This window comes from Cryptomeria japonica, chromosome 5 (genome assembly GCF_030272615.1).
Source record: "Cryptomeria japonica chromosome 5, Sugi_1.0, whole genome shotgun sequence".
Taxonomy (NCBI): domain Eukaryota; kingdom Viridiplantae; phylum Streptophyta; class Pinopsida; order Cupressales; family Cupressaceae; genus Cryptomeria; species Cryptomeria japonica.
The window spans coordinates 330,742,631-330,765,995 of NC_081409.1; the positions used below are offsets into that span (position 1 = coordinate 330,742,631).

General features: G+C 34.9%; 1 protein-coding gene across 2 annotated transcripts; it reads left to right on the forward strand.

The window, feature by feature from the left end:
• Positions 1-2,402: 2,402 nt before the first annotated feature.
• Positions 2,403-17,393, forward strand: LOC131062084 (inorganic pyrophosphatase TTM1). 2 transcript variants are annotated; one of them, XM_057995877.2, is made up of 12 exons: positions 2,403-3,264; positions 9,157-9,271; positions 9,439-9,634; positions 10,748-10,861; positions 10,986-11,159; positions 11,472-11,669; positions 11,786-11,908; positions 12,022-12,140; positions 16,060-16,095; positions 16,202-16,328; positions 16,450-16,713; positions 16,844-17,393. In XM_057995877.2, exons 1-12 carry the CDS (start codon positions 2,895-2,897, stop codon positions 17,081-17,083), a joined length of 2,076 nt encoding a protein of 691 aa, XP_057851860.1. In that variant the 5' UTR covers positions 2,403-2,894; the 3' UTR covers positions 17,084-17,393. The 2 variants fall into 2 exon arrangements, with proteins under 2 accessions (XP_057851860.1, XP_057851861.1); XM_057995878.2 differs by having other exon boundaries at positions 11,475-11,669.
• The last annotated feature ends 5,972 nt before the right edge of the window (positions 17,394-23,365 follow it).

Sequence of the window (23,365 nt, forward strand, 5' to 3'; positions counted from 1 at the left end):
TATGATATTTTAACACTACCAAATAAACTAGACACATATCAAATAGTGGAACTTCTACTATTAATCTCTCCTACTCAATTTGAATCCACAAATCCATGAATATCCACTTAGTGTTGATTTACTATAGAATCACCATGATAGAAAATATAGTCCTTGGATGTACCCCATACATATTTGAAGACCCTCTTAATTGCATCCCAATGATCTTATCTATGACTAGCCAAAAACAACTCAAGATTCCCATTGCTTGGGCAATGCATTTTATTTAGTATAGACCATAACACACATCAAGCCCTCGACACTAGCAAAAGGTGCTTAAACCATGTCCTCCATCTCATTAGGTGAAGTTGAACACTACTTTATATATAATTTGGTTCATATTAAGATAGGAACACACAATGGTCTACAAACTATCAAGTTGACTCTCTCCAATTTTGAGTTCACATACTTTCTTTGGCCTAACCAACATTATATGTTTTCTCTATCTCTTCAAATCTACAAACCTAAGATATGTTTGGCATCTTAAGTCTTTCATCTCAAATTGTGTTAAAAGTCGAGACTTCAAGTCCCAAATCACATCATTATTGTAATAAAAACTAACTATCACTAATGCTTAATGCAATAAAAAGGAGTTTATCATCATCCATTTGTTCAATTCTCCCATATAATTGAAAAATTCAATGTGCTTTTGAGTGTAAAACCACAACCCATGTCATCACCACAACATAGGAGAACATGCTATCTTCACAGTCAAATACCATATGAGAAAAATGAATTGCCATTGACAGTGAAATCAAAAACTTTGGGGAGTCCAAAAGAGAATATAATACTAGCTAAATGCATCTCTTTATTGAGTGCCATAATATCAAACTATAAAAGATTACTAATTTTAACCACCACTTTGCATGTAGACCTTCAAGTTGTAATTAAAAATTGCTAAATAAGACATAGGTTAACTATAATCATAACTATCAAGAGTGTATTCACATTTGCCATAGCCCTTCCTCCAAAATTGTTAAGAGTATATCAACCATTTTAGAGTCAAATATATACACAACAATAGGGATGATGGGCCAAATTACACATTCCTTGCTTAAGCCCTAGGAGCTTCTTTGCATTTCCTATTTTAAAAAAAATTAGAAGGTGAATTATTTCATCTAAATCCACATCCTCGTCTTCTCAACAAATTGAATCGTCAGTGTGAAGGAGTTTGCATCAACTCGTTCTTCCATGGCTTCGTGCATGTGATCTTGCCTTGTCTTTAGAATATGAAAGTGCTTTCGGTAACAACTAAAACAAGTCTCAAGTTGATTACCATATCATTGATGCTATCATGTAACAAGTATTGGATGCAACATATAGCATAGAGGCACAACTTAGTAACTAGCTAGGATCCTTGTCACTAAAGTTTAGCTAGGATCCAAAAGCAATTTTGTCATGACATCTCATGTTCCTATAAGTGGTAATATAGTAAAATGATATTTTAAAACATTTTTCACATATATTCTTTTTAAAGATAGATATGCTACTTACAAACTAATCAAGATCTAAAAAATTGTTCAATATCTTTTGACATGTTTTGCATAAAATTTTCCAAAGATCTAGTAAATAAGCATTTGAAATATTATATTTGAGTTCACATTCCATAATCAATATTATTATTGGTTGCTCTAAATTATTGATACAAAATAAGATATATATTTTAATGAAACACATCTATTTATGCTAAAATAACCAATTAAAAATCTGATTATAAAATAATGAAAAGACTACCCAAGGGTTACAATTAAGGGAAAGGCTAGACTTCTAGTTGCACACCTAGAACTTGTTTTCATCATCTTAGATATGAGATGGGTAGATGGATAAGCCCCAAGGAAGATTGGGAAGAACTAACTTGTCTTTTGTGCAATGAAGGGTGGTTGAAACTGAATGACACTTTATCATTGAGTGTGCAACGTATAAGCATATTCGTATACAATATGAAAACAATTGAAAGGTGAGTAGTCTAAATGAGCTATATGAGGAGACAAGACTTCACAAAACTGCAGGTTTCTTGATCAAGATCCACAATATTTCTTGATCAAGATCGACAACAGAAAAATTGACAATGAAAAGAACTTGAAAATTATCTAAAGATGCAACTCTTGAAAAGAACTTGAAAATTGCTAAAGATGCAACTCTTGATCCCTTAAACCGATGGTCTCGTCAATGACCTTAAAAGTCAGACAATGAGTCATTCATTCCTGAACTATAACGTCAATTTAAAAAAAAAAAAAAAAAAAATGATCTAAGTGAACGTGGGCACCAAGATATTTTCTTCTTTTGAGAAAATTGCCACGCATCACCTTTACATGAAAACCATGGGGATAAAAAAAGAGAGAAAAAACGCCGAAACTTATGTTAGTTTACCTTTTTAACAGGTCTTGTAATTACGCTTAATTAATTAAGTAGAATCTTTGTTCCCGCTCTCTCTACTTATTCACGCCCTCCCTGCAAACACGAACGAAGCCAAAAAAAACCACTCACACCGCCCTTCCGAAATTGTTGGAATCCCCTCGACGCATCCAGTGGTCGAATCCCCGCAAGAATTGGGCAACCATTGGAAAGCAATCACACAACAGAAAGCCAAAGAATTCTCTGCCAAGATTTGCGATCTGGATCGACAGTTACAGGATGGCAAAGAGCAATGGAAAAGTATCACCTGATCTCTGAGTAGATATAATATTGACGCTGGTTTTTATAGCGTTTGAAGAAATATCTGTATACACATTGTCCATCTAGAGTTTTCAGTGTGTCCGAGTTTTGGTTTTGGGATATGCTTAAGCCCAATTTCAGAGTTTGCTTTGTTTACAGATAATTATTTTTTTTTCCCTTTTTTCTGTCTCTTCTTTACGATGGCTATGAATTCTGTCATGGCGCGCTCGGACAGCCGATTGGTGCGTGTTTCTTCCAAGGGGAAGAAGGGCGGCGGTGGGCTATTGAAGAACCAGTTGGAGCTCGTGAAGAGGAAAGATTGTGACAGATATACAATTGCTAAAATTCCTGAGAATCTTTCGTTCGAAAAGGGCTTTTATATGTTTATTAGGGCGTGCCAGTTATTGGCGCAGAACAATGAAGGGATTAGTGTGGTCGGTTTGGCCGGGCCTTCCGGAGCGGGGAAAACTGTTTTTTGTGACAAGGTTTTGAATTGCATGCCAGGCATTGCCTCTATTTCTATGGATAATTACAATGATGCAAGCCGCCTCGTGGATGGCAACTTTGACGGTGAGTGCATTTCTTTCTCTATTTGTGTTTTTTTGTAGTTTTTAACAATATCAGAAGTTTTTCTGTTAGATTGCATTGATTAAATCCTCTTGGCTTTCTGTGATTTCTTCTAAAAAAGTTTATCTGCAAACTATTGTGTTGTGCCAGGCCTAAGTTCCGGAGACTTTTTCATGAAGAAGTGAATTTAAAATAGCATTTTAAAAGAAATATTACTCATAAAGCTTTCATTTTTTTTTGGTCAAAATAACAAATTGCTTTAGACTTTATGATTTGAAAACAAAAATTTCTTCAGGAATAAGTCCAAACATAGGTTTTTTGGACATTACAAGCTATTTTCCTTAGGTTTTGTGATTGCTTTGGAAAAACTTATTTCAAATTCTTATGTTCTGTACTTAATTTTTGGCCCTAAATCTAGTAATAGGTTTATTTGGGAATATAACAAACTATTTAGTAGAAAATTTAACCGTAAAAATTGAGATTATTTTTCTGATTAGTACTGGAAAACTTGTTCGGCGGATTACTGTTGTACATTCACTTTTTGTACCAACTTTTTGGATCTAATTGAAACCATTTATCATTGATGATATAAGATATAAGATATAAGATCAATGAATTATTAGCATGATATACTAGATATTGCACATTCATTTGTTTTAGCCAAATTTATTTTTAGGTCAGCCATACATCTAAAATCTCATTAATCATTCAATTTGGAAATGAATAAAAACTAATTGAGGGCCATTGTAACAAATTTATTTTATCTGAGAAATTTTTAGTATAGAGATTGTGTAAGAACAGCTTCGATGGGCATTTTCCCTCAACAAAGTCTGTTTGGTACTCTGCCAGGTCCAAGTCATTGTTTTTAAATAACAGTTTTTATGTTGGTTTTATTATTCTTTTCCTTCATTAACTCAGGTCGAGTTTAAATCTATTGTTTTTAAATTGAAACTCAATTTTTTTGATATTTTTGTAATGAGATAATGGACTACCTTAATAGGGCATAGAGCCATAATCGGTGTGGCTGCATAGCTGGTTCCAGCAGCAGAGGTAGCATCTCCTCAGATCAGCAATCGACCTGCCCTTCATCATGCGACTCAAAGCAATTCATCGGGTGAGTGAGCAGGCCCAGGGGTGGGGTGGGGGAGAAGAGGCAGGCGAGTTCATTTCATTTCCTTAAATATTGGCCATAGGGGGCCCGATGAAGAACTCAACCTTCCTTCTGACATTAAACATCCTTCTATTCTTCATTTCCCTGGCCGATGATCCAATCACCCGAGATAGAGAGATATATGGATTGAGAAACCCCATCCTCTCTATATGATTCAATATCCATAATCAATGAAATATTTATTATATTCAATTCAATAGCATATTGATGTGAATTGTTCTGTCCAGAGAGAAAAAACTCTTCTTTTCCAAGACAATCTGTTTGATTTACTACTTTTTTCTGTACTATTGATTGTTTATGTCTTATAAAGAATTTAACTTAATTTTCCCTGGTAAAGCTCAGGGTAAAGGTTAGACTGCCTTCTAAAGATTTTTAATAACAAATTTGAGAATAATGTGTTTATTTTTCTTTTTCTTCTCGATTAGAACAATACTTATAAATTTTGAGTGAGGTTGCGAACCTCCAATTTTTTTCTCTGATAAATTGATGGTGAGATATCAGTTTTGATTCTCTTCTATCAGTTTGGGATGTCTTTGTTTACAATTGGGGTAAATTTAACATTTTAACATGTATTTGTGGGAGATCTAACAATAAGTTCTCAAAGTTAATGAAATTAATAAAACTAACCTCAGCAAGGTGATAATAATATTTTGAAAATGACAAAAAGAATCACATTCTCAAAAGTTTTGGAAACATCAAACAATATTTAGTAGCAGTTTTGCAGCCTTCCTACAAGTTGCAGAACAGTAAATCCATGCCCTCAGGAAACAGTAGCAGGATGGGCAGCAGCAGGAGGAGGGTAAGGGGAAATCCCAGGGGGCTTGAACATTGCAGAAGTGATGGATCTTTCATGACAGAAATATCTTCAGAAGAATATTTGTATTTCTCATGAATAAAATCATGAATAGTGGGCAAGCTGGTGGTCATGCAACCAGTTGTCATACTTGATTAAAATGGGTAGTGGCAATAGCATTTTTGAATACAGTCTGCTGAGCTTTAATGTCTTTGATGTCTCTAGGATTGGGAATGGGAACAAGGGTTGTTTTAGGATTTTTACACAGGCCCAAACTCTCCATGATCTTTAGAATTTTTCTTCTGGTGGTAAAGACAAGAGAGTAGAGGTTGTCAAGCCGGTTTTTGAATTGTCTTTCAGTACTCACTGCATCTAGGTGATGCTCATAAGGGTGAAGCACCAGAACTTCCTGGGATAGCATGCTTAACCATGTAGTGAACCACTAGTCATGAAATATGGGTCAACAAAGATTACTTAAAACTATGTAGTTGAATACCAATAAATCATTACATAATTTAGTACACTGTGAAAACAGCACCTATATATTTGTGAAATTGTCTGAGAATACGATGACTGTTGGCCAGCATTTGAGTTTCCTATCTTTCAAAAAGCTTCGTAAATAGAGTTGCAAGAATCTAGAGTTGGTTCAATAATAACCTTGAGAACATGGTGGGTGTAAGCCATTACAAGACCCTGCCACATGACTAAAGCTTTAGTAGTGTTGTTTGTTTCTAAATTGAGGCCTTACTGAAATAAGCAGGCCTCTTACCCTTAGCGTTCTTACTTACACCTTTGCTCCCGCTACTTCAAGATTGCCACTGGATGCCCCAACGGTGTTTCACTTCTGCTAAGAATGATCTCTAGGGGAGCAGAAAGCATTCTTAAGTTCTCTTACCCTTAGCCTTCTTACATACACCTTTGCTACCACTACTTCAAGATTGCCACTGGATGCCCCAACGGTGTTTCACTTCTGCTAAGAGTGATCTCTAGGGGAGTAGAAAGCATTCTTAAGGTCCATTTTAGCAATTCCTCTATTGGGGTTAAAATATTGACATTCTAAAACTGGAGAGAGAATGATTATTTAATTCAAAACCTGAAATTAGATTGCTGCCAGACAAACAGATAATCCTCATATCTAAGTTTAATATATGCAGAAGTACTTTCCAAAGGGTAGCAATTGGGTAATAACAAAAAATTTCATGCAACTTAGAGGATGCTACATTGTGCTGAAGTGGCTGAAAACATGTCTTAGAACTAAAGAGCAATTGGGAAACTGATATTCTTACTACAGTGGCATCTCCATCCCGAACTAAATGGAAAATAAAGTAATAGCTAATGTTTGTAATGAACTGAAGTTAACCAAAAATACATCATCATGGGAACAGAAAGTAGTTTTATCATCGTCATCCTGATTGTTGACCTACACACCATCATTCTCCTGGGCTTATAACATAAATTGTCAGCTTGTCTCCTAGAGTACTCGATAGTGTCATATTCTAGGTTGAAGAAGTCTCTGAGTTTTTGTCTTCTGTTATTAGTTACTCTGTTTTTTGATACTGGTTTATTGGACACAGACGGTAGTAAAGCCTTTTTCTGGAGATCCTATAGTCCTGGATCTCTGCTATAAATTTATTAGTATATGCCTATGTTACCCCGAATTTCCGGGACGGGGACGGCGGGACGCGTTTCCAGGATGGCAAATTTTTTTGCCAAATTTGGGGATGGCAGGGGGACAGCAAAGGCGACGGCTATATAAAATGTAGGGAAAATTTTAAATATATAGGAAAAATTCTAAATGTTCATATGAAAACATGGATAAAGCATGCATATATACGTTATATTCATATGAAAACATGGATATAGCATGTGTATGATACTATGAAAACATTTTAGAATGTAAATTCTGAACATACAACATTGTCAATACTCGATATGCAATTATGCATTCATGATTCAGAATTTCAATTCATTCACATTGTCAATATGAATATCATAATAGATATTAAAGAAATAACATACAAAATGTCAAAATGCCCAAAGGCTACACTGCTGTCATATAGTTTCATTGTCAATTACGATATGAAAATCAAAATAGTACTAATGAATTAATATTTTATTATTTTGATTTCCTATTTATAATTTATTATTTATTAATTTTAAATTTTTAAATGTTTAACAATTAATTTAACAATTTAATATTTTCTATTTATAATATGAATTAATTTTAAACGTTTGATATGAATTAAATTTTAATAAATTTAAAATTTAATTAATTTTGCCTTTTAATTTTTTTAATAACAATTTGAATTAATAGGGGCCCATGTTAGAAAATTTTTAAAAAAATTTGAAAATACGACTTTTTATTTTTTTAATAGTCTTAGATGTGGGGGACCAGCCATCCCCGGGACGTACGGACTTCCCCCACAGCTAGGGTAGACATCCCTCCGTTTCGGGGACGTCTCCTCTAAATTCTTGGCAATTTGGGGATGGGGGGAAATGTCCCCTGGCCGTCCCCAAGTCCCCGAAACATCCCCGGGACTGGGATGGGGGTTTTCAGGCTGGGGACGCGTCCCCGGGTTACCTTGGTATATGCCCCTTTCTTTATGAGTACACCTTCTTACAATTTTACCACAACCTTTTGGACCATTTAAAGAGAATCTTATATTATGATTTTAATCCCAATTTTTGTTGTTTCTTTAGGCCCTTAGGGCAATTGAAATATGTTATCTTGGCTTTATGTTGAGTCCTTAGGTTATTGTAAGGTCCTAAAGAAAGGTCAGTTACATTTGTTAGGGAATACTGTTGGTTTGCTTAAGGCGCTAGGAACTAAGATAGATCATAACGTTAAAGAATATTTAGAATGTGCCATATGGAAATCAGAAAATTACTTCAATAGTTTTTGTGGATTATATGCTCAGTGTTGCTTTCTATTTTGGTTTTAGTGCAATAAATAAATTCAGACTATTTAATGAAATAAGTTAATAATTATTGAATTGATTATTTCGTATTCTGTGAGATTTTTTTTTCTCTTATCAGTTATGCCATAAATGGCTGCTCCAATTTTTGAAGATGAGACCGATGACAAGAAGAGGAATATCAATACTGATTGGATGGTCAGAATCATTCTCTAAATTTGTTGTTAATTCTTTTCTAGACACCTCTTTGAGTAATGTGCCATGCAGTTTGAAAACATCTAACAATGGTGGTAAAAAAATATACCCATAATCATGGGTGATATTATCTGAATTTAACTGCCCAGTTATTTCCTTGCAGTGTGCATTTGCTTTGCTTTAACGTTGTCATCTAGTTGAAGCTAATCTTCTCTGCAGTCTGTTCCCATTCCCAATCCGACAGACTTCAAGGACACTAAAGCTCAGCAGTCTGTATTCAAAATTCTTTATCTGAAATTTTTTGAATTCTACCTCAAAGACACTATAGCTCAGCAGTCTGTATTCAAAATTCTTTATCTGAAATTTTTTGAATTCTACCTCAAAGACACTATAGCTCAGCAGTCTGTATTAAAAAATCTTTATCTGAAATTTTTTGAATTCTTTCTTTGCAGTCTGCTGTCAGGAATTAAGATAAATTCAGACCTCAATACAAATGTTCTGTTCAATATTCAGATAAATTCAGATACAGAGCATTCGTATCTTTGCACATCCAAATTGAATGGGAAGAAGCTGATTGGTTATGTTGTTATTGTTTGTGCTTCTCTTATGTACCTTTGGATTCAACCAACCTTTGGTTTTTCTTTAATTTTTATATAATTGCTTATGTTGTAACCATTCTCTAAATGCTGCCAATTCATTATGTATGAATGAGTCAATAAATTTCTTTTTGGGCAAAGATGGACGTTTGTGTTCTTCACAGGGAAATCCAGATTCAGTCTCAGTCATATTGTTAAGATTTCTCCCTGCATTTTTATTGGCAGATCCAGCACTGACAGATTATGGTACTCTTCTTCAGAACATTCTGGATTTAAAAGATGGAAAACCTGTAAAAATTCCTGTATATGATTTTAAGCTCAGCTGTCGCACTGGCTACAGGTTTGTCTTTTGGGTTGTGTGAAACATATCAAGTGTAATTATCACATGCTGTAATATGATAGTTTTTTTATTTTGAATGGTTTGCAGGAAATTTTAAATGCTGTCTATGCATTGTATGCACTGAATTTTAGAGTTGGCTAACATCTTATTTTAATTATCTTTTCCAGGGATGTTGATGTTCCATCATCAAGGATTGTTATCATTGAGGGTATCCATGCTTTAAATGAACAATTACGCCCATTGCTGGATCTTTGTGTATCTGTCACCGGAGGTGTTCACTTTGATCTTGTCAAACGGGTTCTGAGGGATATTGGCCGTTGTGGTCAGGAACCTGCAGAAATTATTGCTCAAATATCAGAAACAGTAGGTTAACTTGTCCTAATAAAGTTTGGCAATGGAGTTCCTTTTGGCAACCAAAATATGTGAATACAAAGTTGAATTTTCTTCTCTTTTTTTGAAAATTTATTTATTTAAGGGCCATGACACAAGATGAATTACAGGGACAATATATTACAAATTTATAAAAATCATGATCACTTTCTGCAGTTTTTCCATAGTCAATGACTATAGCAGATTGATAGTTTTGCTAGGTCCTGTCTTGTTTAAATCTCCTTTGTGTAGTTCCATGGGTAGGTGCATGTACAAAATGCAGTGCAAGCATGCTCAATACTTCATGGTATTAATTAACTACCAAGGATTATTCTAGGTATCTCTTTGAGTTGGACATCATAAAATATTAAAATTCAGGTGTCATAAATTCATTCTTTGAGGTTGTTGGATATTTGCCGTGAGAATGCTTTGTTTGGTCTCAGACCATACCTGCATTTTCATTTGTGCTCCCCATGGATGTTTTGGTGTACAGTTTTTTGTTTGGGATCAGACTATACCTGCATTTTCTTTTGTGCCCCCCCATAGATAGTCTGGTGTACAGTTTTCTCTTGAAGGTCAATCCCAAAATACTTAAGATGATTTGTATGCTTATCAAGATTTTTATTTTAAGCTTGAAAAAGAAGACTTATTTCAAAAATTATAAAATATGATAATTACAGTTGAGCAGAAAGTCATTTCAACACAATCCTCCTGATTGAGGAAGCGAGGCATCAGTGTAAAGTTTTTGTTGGCTTACTCAATGAATTCATGGTTCAGGCATTGCTCTATTGTTCTAGTATATCTAATATCATGAATGGCATACTATACTCAAGGTTTTTCCATGGGACTCCTCATTTATCTAGGATTAAGTGATATCTTTCAAGCATATATTGCAGTTAATTGTCGATTCAGAGCTTCTTTTCTGGATTTCAGATTATAACCCGTAGTCTTTATGCATGTCTGTAACCAAAATTCAGAGTCCACTCTTTCACCTTATATGTCTTCTTGGATTGTTACGTATAGTTCTTTATCTTTGCAGTCTATCAAGAGGCATTGCCAAATGATATTTTTCTGATATTTAATTAAATGTGAGAATGTATTTTGCAGGTTTATCCAATGTATAAGGTACATATTGAACCTCAACTGGAGACTGCACATATTAAAATTATCAATAAATTCAATCCTTTTTCTGGATTTCAAACTCCAACCTACATTTTGAAGGTATTATGATAATTACAACTTTTTATGATCTGATGCAAATTTTAATTTAGCTAAGTTTCTCAATGGATAGTTGTATTTAAATTCTTTAGTTATCTTATCCATGTCCTGCTACCTTTTTTTGCAGTCTAGTCGTGTTGTAACAGAGGACCAAATTAGGGAAGTTTTGTCCATAGAAGATCCAGGAAAAACTGAAGAAACTTATGACATCTATCTTTTGCCTCCTGGGGAAGATCCAGAGACATGCCAATCTTACCTGAGGATGCGAAGTAGAGAGGGAAAATACAACCTTATGTTTGAGGTAATTATTGCTATGCCTTGCCTCAGTTCATGATATGAATATTAGCATCTGGCATATTTTTTCAGGATGCAAATTATTATATGTAAATTTTTATGTTTGTAGTTGCTAATGTCTTCCAATTTAATAAAGACCCATTTCTTTCTTTAGTGAAAGAGAAATTCACTTATCAAATAAGTTGTCTGTTAGATAGTGAAAGTCTTCATGTAAAAGTGTTCCATGGGGACGCATCCCCCCCTCAAAAAACTTGCGTCCCCTGTGATAGCTTGTTGTTGCACTTTTCTTTTCTGAAATGAGAGAATTTCATTGTTATAGCAGGAATGGGTTACAGATCATCCATTTATTATATCTCCAAGGATTACATTTGAAGTAGGTGTCCGTCTTCTTGGAGGCTTGATGGCCCTAGGATACACAATAACTTCATCATTGAAGCGAACAAGTCGCATATTCACAGATGATAGGGTGATAGTGAAAGTTGATAAGCTTGAACAACTGCACCGGAAGTATATACAGGTATTCAACACATTTCAAGCCTTTTTGGGTTACAAAAGGCATTCATTCTGGAGATATAATTGTCTTTTAGATGTTTTGGAAATTGTTGATTTGACTTGTAATGAATTCATCATCAGGTCCAGGGTAAGGACAGGTCCTTTGTTGCAGAGGTTGCTCAGAAATTGGGCCTTGATGGGTCATATGTTCCTCGCTCTTATATTGAGCAAATTCAACTTGAGAAGTTAACAGCTGAAATAATGGTAGGAATTGAGTCAGAAAGGCTTATATCATATTTTTATACTCAATACAAGTCAGCAAGTTTTCATTCAAGTTATCCTTTAGGCTTTATGCTATGTACCATGTGTTTTGACAGGAAATTCCTGATGACCTTAAGTCCAAGCTATTACAAAACGATTCCGAGGTTGCCAGTCCCAGGTCATTTTCGTGGATATCTGAGGCGAAACCTGGGTTGAAGAATCAGTATAGTAAAAGGTATTTTGCTGAAATCCTAAGAAGTGTTTTTTGCGTGTCAATCTCAGCATGTGTAAATATGAACGACTGTATCACATTCTGATGTATATTTTTTTAATCTGTTAAAAGGCTTAATTGTCATAATTAATTTCAATTAGGTATACTTTTTAGATTTTTTTTTCTTTTTTTGTTTAAATTTTAGCTGAATATAAAGTTAGATTAAGCTAAGATACCTTGATCCTCCAATGCATTCTTTAAAGTGCAAATAGAAAGACATACATTGAAACTTTGAGGTATCTTTGTCATGCTATATGTTTTGGTTGGAAGAGTTTTTTTTGCCATCTTTGATATCCATAGTTTGTTTTGTTTGGTAGCTACTGGCCCACATGATCTGATCTAATTGGTAATTTCAATTTCTTTGTTCCTTGTGTCAAACATGAAATTATGGATCTAAGGTGGGGTTTCCCTCAGTTTCTGATACTTGTCTTTCCTGCTTTCTTTCTCCGATGCTAGATATTAGAGGTTTATTCTTTTTTAATACAAAGAAGATAAGTATAAAATAGTACTATGGTAGCAATGGAGAAATGCGATTTTAGTCCAGCTTGTTATTTGTTTGCAAGTCAGATGTGTGAAGAATATCATCTGTGGATAATGTTTCACTTTAAATAACTGATCCTCAATTTCATCAAGTTTGAGACTTGTACCAATCTTCAGTTAATTACCAAGATTTGTTGACTTTCTGATATTTGTTATGCGCATATTTTTCATTGTATATTGAATTGCATTTTGGATCTTTATGCCATCATTTATGTTCTTCTATGCATGTCATTATTATTGTTCCTAATCAATGCATGGTTTTTAAGGTCTTAGCTTTCTGAAAACAACGGAACTTTAGTAGAAGATAGGCTCTGTGGAAGGGTTCATATTATAACAATCTTCTGGAGAGTATTTTTAATTTTTATAGAGTTTCTTCAATGATCTCTGAACGATGTGCAGTGAAAATCTTAATTCTTATATTACTTTTTGGTTCTATCCATAGTTTGAATTTGTGACTTTGGGAGACCCAATTTTGATTCTGAGTTTTGACAAAAATTCAGCAAAACTCAGCTAGGCAAGTTAATGGGCAATTTCCTTGGCTGTAAAATTAATTCAGTACTTGCAAGATTCCCTAGTACTGTGTGATTTTTAGAACTTCGGTTCTATTCGCTTGATATTGGGCACTTCAATGAGTCTTGACACTTCAATTGAATCTTGAAGCTTCAGGTCATGATGGGTAGGGTTATAACTAGCATACTTATGTTTTAAAAAAACCTAGAGATATCAAATTTCAAAATATTTAACAAATTCATAAAATAATTCAATTTTTGGTTTAGAGAAGATTATTGTGAGATAAACAATGGTACAAATGATGCATGAATATATTTCAGTTTAGAGCATAAACCCTAAATTCTGAAACAGATAATAACAAAAGTTTACAATTAAAATTCAAAAAAATTGTAACAAGTTTGATATCTTTAAACTATTAACTTTGTAAAAACTTTGAGCTTAAATAAAATCTATGAAACTATTTGATTGTCAAAATCTTTTAAATGAATTTAATAACATTTCGACCGAAAAACTTAAATGGAGTCCTCCTTAAGATCCATAATCACAATCACAAAAAGACCACAATGCATAGGCAAACTTGTGTTCAATGCATGGGCAAACTCAACGCTTTTAACTTCAAAGGTCCAAAACAAGGGTAATCAAAGAGAAACAACATAAATTTCAAAGCTTCAAAACAAATAACTCAAACCTCTAACAAAATCCATTTGTAATTGTCGTTAAGTAATCATTTGATTGATCAAATAGTTGTCAACATTCAACACATGACGAGCTTCACAACATATGATGAGCTGCTCTTGCAAAAATGGCTATGATTGGTGATCACCTAAATTTACTTTTAGCGATTTATGTTTTTATGTTTGCCCTCCTTCTTCATCTCTATCAAATTCACTTACAAAATTATTATGATAAATACCTCTTAAATTGTTCAAATGATTGCATATTATGATGATGTGAAGAAAACCATAGTTGAACTACTCGCCAAAAGCAAGAACTCGCCAAGGCCTGAAAAAAACCCGGGTAAAACTCTGCCAGTACTCGGCAAAAAACTGACAACTTAAAAAATTGCTTAAATTTAATTAGAAATGCATTTTTTTGCAAAATTTAGTGAGGAGATGCATCCAATGAGTTAATAAATGAGAACACAAAAGAAATAAGCTGAGTCTAGATATATTTGATTGATTTAAACCCAAATTGGGTACAAAATGGCATCCTCTTATGGAATGCTGGTGGCTGATAGACTGAAACAAAATGAAATAGCAAATTGTTTTTCTAAAACTAAAAGTAAATACTACATCAAAACATTTTACATCTTCCTCTTCTTAGCTCTAGTAAAAATGGGGGAGATAGAACTAGAGGGTCTAGTCCTAGGAGTTCGATGTGCCTCCTCCACCTCGCCAAAATGAGGTTGAGCGCAGCACCCCTTGCAGGGGTTTGAGGGTGAGAGAGAGAGGTAGAGAGATAGGTCTAGATCTTGGGGGAGAGAGGAGAGAGTGAGATAGAGAGTGGTAGAGAGAGGAGATGGAGGAAGAGTGATAGGAAGATAGATAGGTCTAGAATTTGGGGCAGATAAAGTGAGTGAGGTAGAGAGAGCAAGAGAATGCTGATAGGAGCCTACTAATTACTGAAATTTGACTGTGAAAATTAAAAGATCTTCTAAAACCTAAAATTTGCATTATAACTCCTACAAATCTGAAACCACTTTCAAACATCCTACCAATATATACATGAAATATAACTTAAAAGTATAAGAAACGAAAAAGACATTGAAATGTGACACATCCATCCTGATAGGAGCGTACTGGTTACTGAAATTTGACCGTGTCTGAAAATTTAAAAGATCTTCAAAAACTTAGAATTTTCATTACAACTCCTGCAGATCTGAAACCACTCTCAAACATTCTGCCAATATATACATGAAGAAAACTATAATATTTTAATTATTTTTATTTTATAATTTAAAAGCTAGTATTTTAATAGTTTTCTTACGAGTATTTTAATATTAAGCTAGTATTTTGTGAGTGTAATAGGCCTTGGTGTAATTAGTTTTGTATTAAGAAATATTATTTGAAATCAATATTAATTTGTAACTGTAGATATTTATGCTAGAATGGCTTTCCAATATATTATGTCATGCACCAAGAATATGTATAATCTCAAATATGAGTTTGCAGCATTAAATCTTGCTGAGTGATCAGTAAAGGATTGTTCCCAGACTGCCTACATTTTGCTAAACGTTTGAGGGAGATCATGATTCATTCTCGTTAATCTTGGTTGTAAGGTTCATATGATATACATATGTTTTACCAAAAGGGCTTCTGCAATTTGTGCAAGAAACATGAAATGACTTGCAAGAAAGGAAAAAAAGCCTTTAACCTTTTTTTTGAAAAGGTGAGCTTTAATCTCTACTCTGGAAACGAAGCACCGAGTGGGTGAGTTTCTCTACCTTAGGAGGACACTTTCTTAAAGATACATTGAAAAAATGTAAGTGGAAGTCACCTTACAATGCACAGATTTTTTAGAGGATTTGTGTGTTTAATAGCAGTTATCAGATTGCAATCTGTGGATCATCCTTTGTTGGGGAGCTCCCAAAACCAATGAACCAAATTTCTGAATCCTCAGAGTCAATAAAGGAGCAACTAATTATGGGACAGGTTGCAAACGTCAGTCCTGTAAATCATTTGCAAGCTTAATAAATATGAAAATGTGGTTACTATCTGGAATGATTTGGCGTTCGTCCAGGGAAACTTGCACTATATCTTGGATTGAGAGCTAGTATCCTGCAAAGTTTTTTTCGCTCATCACAAACTTATAATCCTAATGTGTTATTTTGCAGCTGGAGCAGAAATAGCAGCAATGATATGTGTATAAGGTACACTTTGAGTGGGTTTTCAGTTACATGTAAATGTACTTCTCATTTGTAGTTTATCTGTTACTGGAGATCCAGCTCCTCACAACTGATATGAACAATTGAACAGAGAAGATTATGATCATCCAGATAGGCCACAGAAAACTTCGTCGAAGTCTCCATTGTCTTGGGAAAAGGTAAACAGCAAAAAATATGATAACGGTGTGCCAGACTCACCACGGGAGATTCAAGACCAGGTATTGCCATCATGAATGTAAAAGCAACTTTCTGATTATTAAGTTGTCTAAGTGTTGTCATTGAAAACTCAATTTCCTTCTTGTTATAGAATCGTGTCCTGAACCAGCATTTACTTTTCAGGACTATGGACGGCTTGCAGAACAAATGGCTGGTGTCAGTGAAAGACTAGATGAAGTCTTGTCTCGTGTTTCAGAACTAGAAACTAAACTTCCTCAGTGTGGCAGCCAAGGGCATCTCCCACGGCAAGGTTCAGCTGTTGGTTCTTTTGGGAACAGTCTTGGTGTGGTGAACTGCAATGGGAATCCAAGTGGGTCCGGATCTTCTCCTCCAATTACAGCTTCAAATGGTTCAGGGCCAGGGTTAGATTCTAGCGTAGTTGAGGAGGTATTGATTGCTAAATTCTAAGGAGCATTGGAATAGTTATTGTCAGCTTAAACTTGTTACTTTCAAATGGCTTATAAAATATAATACAAACACATTTTAAATTATATCTTGTATGTTTTATTGTTTGCAGGTGAGGAATCTTGTTCGAGGTCAGAGGCATTTAACAAAGCAGTTGGATTTACTGAGTAAACTCTTACGTGAAAGCATTGATAGTCCAAGTGATAATAAGAAAAATGACAAATGGAAGTGGGAAAGTCATTTTGGAAGAATGAGGACAAATGATTCTGGTCTTGCCATTGTTGCTACCCTTGTAACTATAGGCATTGGAGGAGTTATAGGGATGATTGTATTAAGGACATCAAGGACGTGAAAAATGAAATTCGAAGTATAAAGGATAAATTACTTCTCAAGCATATAGTTCTCATTGAGATACGTGTGCTTTGTTGCCCATTTTCACTTGGGGCTCTATTCTTCTAGCAATTTTTCTTGAGAAGCCGATAAAGAAGTCATGATTCTCAAAAAGGTTTTCAATACCAAGAGATTGTTTCTAGTGCAAGCATTTTCTCTTTGAGTCATCATACAAAGCTATCATTTTGGAAAGCAGCTAAAGCCATTGTCTAAATTGTTTAAATAGAGTTTTTTATGAGAAGACCACAAGAATATATCTTTTTACTCGTGCACTTGCAAGGTTGTGTGGAGCACAAAAGGTAAGATCCCTAGTGAACCTTGGACATAAGAACAGGAATTGTCAGGCCACTAGGGAAGACACCAACGCTTAATTGTATGTTGAGGCGTAACATCTGTTCATTCTTAATGTAGTGAATGCTTCTTCAAACAAAAAAAATTATTTCGATAAACACATACTTGGGGAAGAACACCAGTTATCACCCATGTTTCAATAACCGTTCACTCCTTGTACACCCAACCCCCGAATTACTAACTTCAAAAAAACAAAAATAAATAAATTAAAAGCCCATTAATAAATTTCACATGTACCAATAGCTGCCCAGTTTTTGGTATGTTTGGACCATAATTGGCCCATTTGTGCACCATTTTTAGTACCCATAGTGCACGACTATTGGGGCATTTGTGCATAAGTGCATGGTTATTGGGGCATCTTTAAGCAGGTATTGGGCGACACTTTGAAATGTGTATTTTTTGACCCTTGCGTGTATAATGGATCTCATAATGTACATTGCTACTACCCAAAAGCCAGATCAATAGCAATAAGCAGTTAATGGATCCCACAGCGTGCATTGTTAATACTCGGGAGCCAAAACAATAGCTATAACCAGTTAAGTCACATGTGGAGACAACAAAAAAACAATCTTCAAAATCTGATGTACCATTTAGAATCCCTGAGTGTCTATAACAGCTTCTGGTATGCTTCCCCTAAGTGTGCTGTAGGTAAGCCCTAGAAAGGGTCACGAAACCAATACCAAGAGTCAAAATCCTTTGTCTACCTACCCAACTTTTTAGGAAAAACATCATCACAAGACCATGAATCCATCTACAAGTACTAAATCGAGTATTGAGTTCAAGTTCAAGAGATCCTACGAATTACATATAGTAAGTAGTCTTAATCATGCTGCATTCATCTGTTAAGCCAATAAATTATCTTTACTCGCATTGCTGCCACCACATCTTCATTTTGGGAGGCATATTATCTCTCTAGCTCATTATGTAGTCCAAAATGGAGTTCAATTCCAGCTATATCCTTGAGAACATTCAGTCCACTTTGAGTACTTCTGTGAAGCCCCTTGATAGGATACTTGTACATCTAAAAATGTACATTGAAATAACGTATGCTAAGAGATCGTGCATTGGAGGAAAGAATTATTAAGGAATAAATGTTTTCAGCAACACTTAAATACTTTAATTTTCGGATAACTGATCTCCGTCAAACTGATAATAATCAATTTCTGAGATCTGAAAATCTCTTAAACTTTCTCCTTAATCTACCGTGTTAGAATAAGCAATGCCGGTTCTATTAAATTTCTCTTCTTATTATCTTCTTCATCTTTTGGAATCAAGATTAATGGATTTTGAGATCAGCATTGATTTTCCAAGCGCTACTAACATCATGTTGATGGTTTCCAAATAAAGATTTTTGAAGCATATTTGGATACGATGAAAGTAAGCTGATTAGGAACTATTAATTTTTAGGGTTTAATCTTGCATTTCAAAATTGGTACGTGTAAGATCAAATGCTTAAACAGTTCTAACGTTCCAAAAGTACATTAGGGGTCTACCAATAAGGTTGTTACTTGATATTTAAGAGTACATAGGCCCTTCAGTGTTGTAATTTCCAAATTGAATTCCTGTTATGAAACGAAAGGTTGACGTTATACATTTAGTATTCCTAGCTGCTTGAATGAACTCATCTTTTTTGGTAAATTGGATAATTTTGAGCAGTAAGTAAATGCCCGTGCGTATTGTAATTCCAATTAGTTGAATACGGAAATAACACAATGTAAGTCAATTAAATGCAAGACGAAGCTCATACTTCCAACTGTGATGTCAACAGGGAGATAGAAGAGCTACTGAACCCCTCTATAATGAAAATACTAGAAATCCTCTCATTAGAGCTTAAGTTGAGAGAGAATCCACCTTTCAAAGTATACAAGGTTTAAGGCTTTTGTAATTCAGAATAATGATATAATTATTTTGGAGAAAAAGTGTAAATAAAAAGTCAAAATCGATGATCACACTATTTCATTTATTATGAAGAAAAACATATGTTAGAATTGTGGACTATTCTTTAAAGGGAAGAAAATGCATGATGCTAATTGAGTTAGTCAGGGAAGAAAATAATAAATAAAGGTTATTGCAGGGACATGTAAAAATGTCCCTTTCTTAGGCACATGTAATTCCATTCTTATCTTAAGACCTTTAATTAAATAAATATTTTTATTTATTTATATTATTTTATTAATTAAATATTTATTTATTTTATATCATAAGTTTTTAATTTTTTCTATCCTTGTTAACTTAATCTTAGTCCTTCAACTTGTTCACAGGGATCACTTTTAAAATATGTAGTTATGTGACAAGTGTTCCACTTTGTCTCTTACACTTGTGTAAGCCTTGTTTTCCATTCATTGAACCTAGGCACCTTTCCAAAAGTTAAACATACATTATATCCTATCTATTCATCTTAACTTAAACGTCTTAATCTTAGACATTAAGAAAAGGATTTCATCTCAAACTTATCCCAAGCCCTATATCTTGTTTATCATGTGATACTTGTCACATGACTATAACTTTGAGTTTAACTCTAATCCTTTTATCAATCCAATCAATGATCATGTCATCTTATGCAATCAAACTCGTGCTACTATTTTGATCTTATTATTATTGCTATCATATCAAGGTTATGCCGGTTTATTGAGCAATCCACATCACATCAAGAGCATATCAAATAGAGCTTCTGAGCAATTTATTTCATGCTCATAAAGGAGAATGACGATAGTAGAGGCATACATTTGATTTCATTGCATTTTTTAAGTTGTTTTGCTTTAAACTATTTTCACCATTTTCATTTTGGTACGCTCAGTGGGACCTATGTCCTTGTTCTAATCTTTTTGGTTGATTTTTTTGTCAAATTTGAAGCTACAAATAGCATTTTTTGGGGTCTTGATTATAAAGTGGCACCTCTATTTAGACAATGGCATATTTGTGTAGATAAATGATACCCTTGCTTCAATAAGTTGCTCTTCTGCCTTAATAGGATGCACTTTTGTTTTTGTGCATTGTTTAGGATTATGTTATGTACTTTTGCACTTCTATTCTACATAACTATGCCTTTATTTTACAAAGTTGTGCATGTATCCTTAGAGTTTTTGGCTAACTTTGATGTTTGGTTGACTAATGAAGTGATGCATTTGTCTATGTTTGTCAAAGATTATATTCAAGCAAACTACTAATGATGTAGGTTTCGTTGGTCCAAGTCTTTTTTTTCTCACTAATCTAGGTATTACAGTTAGTTTAGTTGGTTAATGAACTTGTTTGTCATGTTTGGAAGTTTGTGTAAGTGTATGCTCTCTCTTTGTGCTTTGGGTGATTTTGGATGACCAAAAATCTCACATTGTTCTTTTGTTAAGATTAGTTTTACGTTATCCAAGGCTTATTAGTTTGCATATGCTCTCCCCTATGCTCAATCTGATCTTTAGGTGATAAAAAAAATTTAGAATAATCTTTCCCTATTAAAAGGCCATCTTGGGGAATTGATCACCTCAAGTTCACTAGGTATATAAAGGGGGATAGGGAAAGCTGTACCTTAAATTGTGTCTAGCGTTGTTCAAAGTCAAGCTGCAAAATTCTTGGTTCGTCGAGACTAGTTGGTGAGGAGAGTGAGAGAGCCCCCCCAATCTTAAGCGCTTACAATGATACTCACTATTCATAGATTCCAAATAAAATGGCCAACATTGACAGTCCTTTGTACAATTATATTTCAGTTGAATTACTTGCACTAGACCCACTACCAAGAAATGGGGCTCTTGGATCAAAGTCCAAGTCATTATACACATCTTCCCACTCTAGTGGTTTCAACTTGGCATGAATATGGAAATTATGGAGTATATTCACATCCTAATGTTAATTGTATACCTCACATGGGACAAATTATAATTCCCATTTTAGCCTTTTGTTGATGACTACAATTGTGACCATGTCTTGTATGAATGGGTAATCTAGATTGATGTGCTTGGGTCTTGCATACAAAAATAATTCTTTGATTTGTTTAGAGGGTTTGGAAAGACATGTGATTTACCAACTAAAAAAAGGTCTTCTTAAAACATTAATAAGTTGTAAATATTGCTTATTAGTTTCAATAATCAAAATAATGAAATCGCCACAATCATCACTATGATAATGAGGAGTAGTGATGAATACAATGTGTTATAAGATCTCAACGTCTTCTAATGCACTTTGGAGATATGTTGGCTAAAACCTTTCATCAAAATGTCTCTTTGGGCTAACTGATTTATACCTTTGAAATAAACATTAAATTTTCTTGTCTTCTCGCTCGGCATGTCTTCCCACTCAATACCCTCGGCCTCTTTGTAGGTGCCTGCTCTGGGTGCCTCCGCTTCGGTGGGGGAAACTGATGTTTCTGACAACTCTAATGGAACGACCCATGCTAGTGTTGATGTGCCCGTTGTGCCTCCATTGACGTCTGCTTGCTATGTTGACTCGACCGCCTGTGTTTCGGGTGTGGATTGCTCAACTTTTGGGGTCTCTAGGGGATCTTATGCGGATCGTCCGGCTTTTGGAAGGGGTAAGGGATTTGCTCATGTTGAGACTAAGCCTTTTCTTGTTTGTCAATCTATTGCTATTAATCTGGAAAATGAGACGGTTGAAGAGATTGATTAGGTTGCCTCTGATCTTTCTTCTACTGCGGTTATATGCCGGTTTAAGGGTTTTTGGCCCAGTCTCTCGGGGTTCCATGAATGGATCTCTAAGCATTGGGAACCCCTTATTTCAGATTTGGTTCAGATTTTCCCTTTGGCAAAGGGTTTTTTTATTGCCAAGTTTGATAAAGTGATGGATAGAAAGATTATTCTACGTGATCACTTTTTTTGGGAGAATCATTTCCCTTTGATGATTATACCCTGGCATGAGGATTTTAATCCCTCATTTGAATCCTTTTGTAAAATGCCGATTTGAGTTAGACTCCCCAACCTCCCACTTCATCTTTGGGTGGACCAACTCCTTGAGGAAGTGGGTGAGGCTTTGGGAGATTTTCTTATGGTGGATGTGGAGTCCTATGATATCCTTCATTCCACCTATGCTCGTATTTTGGTAGATATTGATGGTTCTAAGGGGCTACCAGCAGAGATTAAAATTTCAACACCCAAGGGTTTTTGGATTCAACCTTTGGATTATGAAGGGATTCCCTTCAGATGTAGAAGATGCTTCAAGACTGGGCATGTCGCGGCTAATTGTGATTCAGAGAAAGTTAAAGTGAAGAAGCCCTCTTCATGGTGGAAAGGTGCCTCTTCTCAACATTATACGGTATTCAAGAGCTCTTCTTAGACGGTTGGGCAGGATCTTCCCATCAATCGCTCTAAAGTGCCTGTGGTGGATTCTGTTGGATCTGTCCCCTTGGTCCATGTGACGAGATCTGATACTCCTTCAGTGGATGTTGTTGATGGTGCTGTCCCTTCTGCTGATGTTTCAAATGGTGTTCCTACTTTGATTCCTTTTGAGCCATTTGGGCAGCTGCTTTTTTTCTGCTCGTTTGTTTCTCCTTTTGGATATCGGACTGCCGGTAGATTTTCCATGCATATGCTTTTATTTGTCAGGCAACTTTTCTTTTTGGAGGGGTCAGTCTTTTTTGATCCCCTTTCTTGGCTTTGTTCCGTCTTGTCTTAGCTCTGTTTTGTTTAGTGCTTATTCTTGAATATCTTTAGATGCGGGTTTTAGGTTCTCCCAAATTAACCTACTTTGTACAGGGTTTCGGGTCCCTTCAAAACTTGTTTTCCATTATTCAAAAACATTAAGTTCTCTTGTCATGTCAAAACCAAGGTTACTTAAGTTTGCAATAGAACGTTGCATAAAGACACCAGGGGGTTGTTTGCTGAGTTAATATGCAAGAACATAAATGATTTTACAATAACATGTTGGGCTTCATAATTAAATTGATTCAAAT